At 35.5% G+C, this 4,892-nt stretch overlaps 1 protein-coding gene across 1 annotated transcript; it reads right to left on the bottom strand.

Annotated features, from left to right (window-relative positions):
* Positions 1-1,220: 1,220 nt before the first annotated feature.
* LOC140813043 (probable WRKY transcription factor 17) lies at positions 1,221-2,801 on the bottom strand. Its single transcript, XM_073171454.1, has 3 exons — positions 1,997-2,801; positions 1,788-1,913; positions 1,221-1,690 (listed from the first exon to the last, which is right to left on the bottom strand). Exons 1-3 carry the CDS (start codon positions 2,581-2,583, stop codon positions 1,513-1,515), a joined length of 891 nt encoding a protein of 296 aa, XP_073027555.1. The 5' UTR covers positions 2,584-2,801; the 3' UTR covers positions 1,221-1,512.
* Between the last annotated feature and the right edge of the window lie 2,091 nt (positions 2,802-4,892).

Genomic DNA, 4,892 nt, shown 5'->3' with positions numbered 1-4,892 from the left:
TAAAATCAATGAAGCTCCCGAGGCAACAACCTAAGGGAAGGGAATCCTACGGGTAAAATGAGAAGCTTAAAAAATGAAGTTCATTTCTTTGAAATTCAAGATCCATAGCCAAGATGAGGTTGGGAATAAAAGAAAGAATATCTTATCAAAAAGTGACGTCAGCATTGTGACGAAACACAAAAATCAAACTTTGAAAATTTAGTAAACCAAAACAAAAAATATGAAAGTTAGCGAACAAAAAAAAATTAGTAACACATACATGATAAATTGTATTTTTCGAAGTAACAGCTTGTAGTAAAACTATTTAATAATTCATATAGTTACAAAATTAAACAATTTCAAAATAAAAATAAAGCAACAATGTTCACAATATCGTATCATATCTCGATGTTCATTATATTATATATTAATAATAAAACATAAACCGCCGAAAATATTTAATATACAGAATAGTCAACCGTATTGAATTCCAATTTCATGTATTTAATTTATTACAAACCAAAAATATATGAGTCAACTTCAAGCCAAATTTGAAAGTCAAAAGCGTTGAAAATAGTGTATATAGAAAATGGGATAATTCATTCCCAAATTATTTGAATTGCAATGTTCCAAAAATATCAAATATTGACTTTCTCTGAAAGTATTTTCAGAAATGTAATATATTTTTTTACACATTTTTTACTCGAGTAATGTCATAAATTTTAAAAATAATAAATCATCGTTTGAAGGTTTGATTTCAAATTATCTTTCATCAAGACCGCATAATTGAATCGAACCACAGCTACGAAGTCTGATTCAAACAAAGCTCGAAATTAAGCTTGTTTGTTTACACACAGAGTTTTGAGTTGTTTCCGCAAGTAAAAAAACAAGAAACTCTAATGTAACAATAAGAATATTATTCGACTCAATATGATTTGTTTGTACTTTTAATTTCGTTCACATCGAAAACACGACCCAAACTTGATAATCATTTTGTCAATCACAAAAACTCGGTGTTTTATATGTCAATTTTATGAAACATATCTTAGATTTCATCGCTAAAAAAGCCTGAAGTGTAATGTTTGAATGATAAATTTTATAAAAGCTAAAGTGACACATGCATCTTTTTCCACATTTCAAAATGCCCACACTTTTTGACTTTATCTTCTTTAATAATTATTCCCACAATTCCAAGAAACAAAGAATCATCCAAATAAAAATAAAACAGAATGGGAATCATATCCATCAATAGATTTCTTCACAATTTTAATAATAATAATAATAATATAATAATAATAATAAATAAATAAATAAAGAATCCAAAGCAAGAAAACATGAGTCATTTCAAACCAAATGTCTTTAATCTAAACTATTTCATCGAAATTCAACACTTTTTCTAAAAAATCAGTTCTCTACACGGCTAAACCTAATAAATTTACAATAGACCCCCCAAACCCTTCTTGATTTCACGACACCCCTTCCAACTACCTCGAAATTACAAAATTTACCCTCCTCCAATCTCTCCTTCCATTCTCAGGTTGCCGACGACTCAACCACAGTTAGCTGAGCCTGAGAGGGAGCAGTGTTCTCCTGCGCCGAGTGCAGGTGCTCCCCAGCGTAAGTCACGAGGAGCATCGTCGAATCGTCGTTCGCCCTCTCCACATGTTTCTTTGCCGGGCAACCCCTCACCGTGCTGCATCTATAGTAACCCCTGCAAAAATATTTAAAGCAACAAGTTTACATGATTGGATCCAAGTTTTTTATTTGCAGATTTCTTCGAATTTAGTGGGAATCGTAGTGATTATTACCGTGGGTACGGTGAATTCTTGATGGGCTTCTGGCCGTACTTTCGCCAAGAATATTCGTCCGCTGGAATATCTGCAATCTTTGAGCTGACTGCAGGCACTCTAATTGTTTCCTTCGGCCGAGATTTCCTAAAAAAGCGTCGACATTCAGTTAGATTTAGAGTGAAAGTGAAATCCAATCAATTTCAGAGTGGAGATGGAGAGAGTTGTACTTCTTTTTGCAGTGGCAGAGCGATGGCCCGGAGGTCTTGCCGGAGTGGTTATGTTTATGCTCTCGACACCTCTTTCCGTGGACAGGGGGCTCCTCGACGCGGACAGAAAGTGTAGATGAATCCAGCAACATCGCCGGCACCGATCCGACGCCCTTTCCGTTGGACACGCTGCCCTCTCCAGTGATCGACGATAACAAAGTCGAAGAAGAGTTTCCCGAAGTCGAGAGACTAAACCACTCTTTACCCATCACCTCGCCCGTATCCTTCACGAAACCAGCAATCGTCGCGACGGGTTCGATAGATCCAGAGAACAGTTCCAAGGTCTTCGGTGGCGAAGGAGTCTGAGTCAACTCCGGCCGAACCGTAGAGCGGCGGAACCGTGCGTGTCCGGTCCTGTTCAACATGGAAATCACTTTCCTAAATTTCGACATCGTAGAATGAGTAATCTCCCTGCAATCCATCTGCTGATTCTTCTTCGAAACCTCTCGAATGAAATCATCCATGGACTTCAACCCCGCCGACGCAGCTTCCTGAATCTCCATTTCCTCGTTCTGATTCTTCGAATACCCGTACAATTCATCTCCCATAACTCGAAAAAAATTGCAAATAAAAACAACCCAGATCAAATTTCAAGAATTTTTACAGTAAATTCATGAGAAAATGCGGATTCATGAATAAAAAATCAAGAGAGAAGAGAAGATGTAAGGAGGGGGCAGGGCAGGTAGAAGGGAATATAAATGGCGGAAGGAGGTGTGTAATGGTCAAAGATTGGATTTCAATCCAACGGCTGAGACTCAGTCTTTGAAGATTTGGATGTTGGACAAAATTACCTGTTGAAATTCTTCCTTTTTTTTTATATTTATTCTCATTTTATTCTGCATGTAGTCATTCAGTCTGTAAAGGGGGTCCAATATGAAATATGTGGATTGTGTGGGGTCAATTTCAAAATTGGAAAGTGCTTACTACGTTAAAAAGATTTTGACCCTTACATCACAAATAACCTTGTCCTGTCAAATTTTCTTTAATGTACCTAACATACACCCTTTTTCCATGATAGTACAGTTTTGAGTAAATCTTTTTGAGACGGTCTCATGAATCTTTATTCGTGAGAAGGGTCAATCCAACTCATATTCACAATAAAAAGTAATACTTTTTCATGGATAACCCAAATAAGATATTCGTTTCACAAAATTGATTCGTGACACCGTCTTACAAGAGTTTTTGTGTACAGTTTTTTAAAAGAACAAAATTTTCGTACAATAATTTCGAACATACGAGATTACCATCAAGTGCCAAATTTGTTTATATTTGAGACGAAAGAGACTCGGACTCAAGTCAATTCAATTTTAGCTTATGGCGTTGCACATGCCAAATTTTAGTAATACATAATAAGGCAATGTGAATTTGGTGTGAGATTATCAGATTATATGTAATCTCAAGACCAGATTTCATGTCATATTTTAATGGATCCAAAATAATGCTTCACCAATTTATTTATTTATTTTGGTTCTCTCATTTAGATTAAGATGTTTGAAATTATGTAATTTAAAACAAAGTCATCGTCTTCTTCAAACTTTATTCCACATGTTTTAATATTCTATATTTCTTACAATATTATTAAAAACATAATTATTATAATAAATATTTTTTATACGAATAATTCACTATATTCTTTACCATGTCTGACTGCTTTTGGTGGTGAGTTTTCTTTGGGAAAATTGGTGGTCAGTACCCGTTTGACCACAATGTTTCTTTCCACTCCCTACTTCCTTTTACTTCCGAGAATACCCTTTATACCTATATTTAAATAATTGATTTTTTCTTTTAAAAATAATGGCCCATCATGCTTCCTTAAAATAAATTAAATCTTATACCTTTTTGACCGGAGTACCACCGGGTTGTATCCACCGTATTTTACAGACTGCTCCTCACAGTCCAACCACACGATCGCAACCGATGGTTACTGACGCAGATTCCTTCAGCAGCACTTGGCACAACTCTAATTCGTTTCCTACATTAGAGTGCACAGTATGAAATAAAATTTTGAAAATAATACATGAGAGGGGCTGAGAGCAAAGATCTCTTTTATTCAAACATCAAACATTTATTAATACATAGTAACCTCATGTAGAGGAGGAGAAACTTGTTTAGCTACTACTAGTAGCTGAACTCACTACACACATCAAAGAGAAAATATTACAAATGAATTGGAAGAAAAATGAAGAGGTTGATCGATGCCTCATCTTCCTTCTGCTTCTTTATTTATAGAAGGCTTCCTTCGGATTTGAAAATCGGACTTCAAATCTTCATAAGCCTTTACAGCTTGCCTGTGGACCATTCGGTGGTTGAGTGGTCCTTCTTGTCTTGTCATGTTCTAGATTATTAATCTAGCCATCAGTTTCTCATCTTCTTTATCTCTTGGAGATACCATTGCCGATGAGTTTGAAAAATATCAGCTGAAAATCTCTTTTCCATCTTCTTGATACATTTGGATTATAGATTTTAGAGCTTCAGCTTGTTTTCTCTTGTGTGTTAATCTTCTTTTCAAAACTTTCAAATATGCTCGATACATTTTCAAGTTTTGATTCTGATTTGTTAACTGGTTCCCATTCGTCCTTTATTTATATTTGTAATCTGGGTCCAGTTGTCCTGTTTTTTCTTTATTGGATTCCTTTTAAATTTGGTATCCAATGCTCCTGTGTCTTTTTCCACCGATTATTGGTGGTCCTTTTCTTCCACACACATGAATTTTCACATGGTGGTCCTTCTTTTTAGCTAGTGGGTGAGTCACATGTCCACTTATTAATTTTGTCGAGGAATCTTTGGCTTTCGGCTTCCTCGAGGAAAACGTGAATGTGGTCCATCCCCACTTGTACTTGTATCGGTAAAGTGTTTC

This window comes from Primulina eburnea, chromosome 14 (genome assembly GCF_022965805.1).
Source record: "Primulina eburnea isolate SZY01 chromosome 14, ASM2296580v1, whole genome shotgun sequence".
Taxonomy (NCBI): Eukaryota; Viridiplantae; Streptophyta; class Magnoliopsida; order Lamiales; family Gesneriaceae; genus Primulina; species Primulina eburnea.
This window is presented reverse-complemented; position numbering and strand designations above follow the sequence as displayed.

Excerpts from the sequence above, each read along its gene's own strand:
- LOC140813043 (XM_073171454.1), bottom strand. The coding sequence starts at position 2,583 with ATGGGAGATGAATTGTACGGGTATTCGAAGAATCAGAACGAGGAAATG. Across the intron at positions 1,914-1,996 it reads CTCTGCCACTGCAAAAAGAA|GAAATCTCGGCCGAAGGAAA; the intron begins GTACAACTCTCT and ends ACGCTTTTTTAG. Across the intron at positions 1,691-1,787 it reads AAGAATTCACCGTACCCACG|GGGTTACTATAGATGCAGCA; the intron begins GTAATAATCACT and ends ATATTTTTGCAG.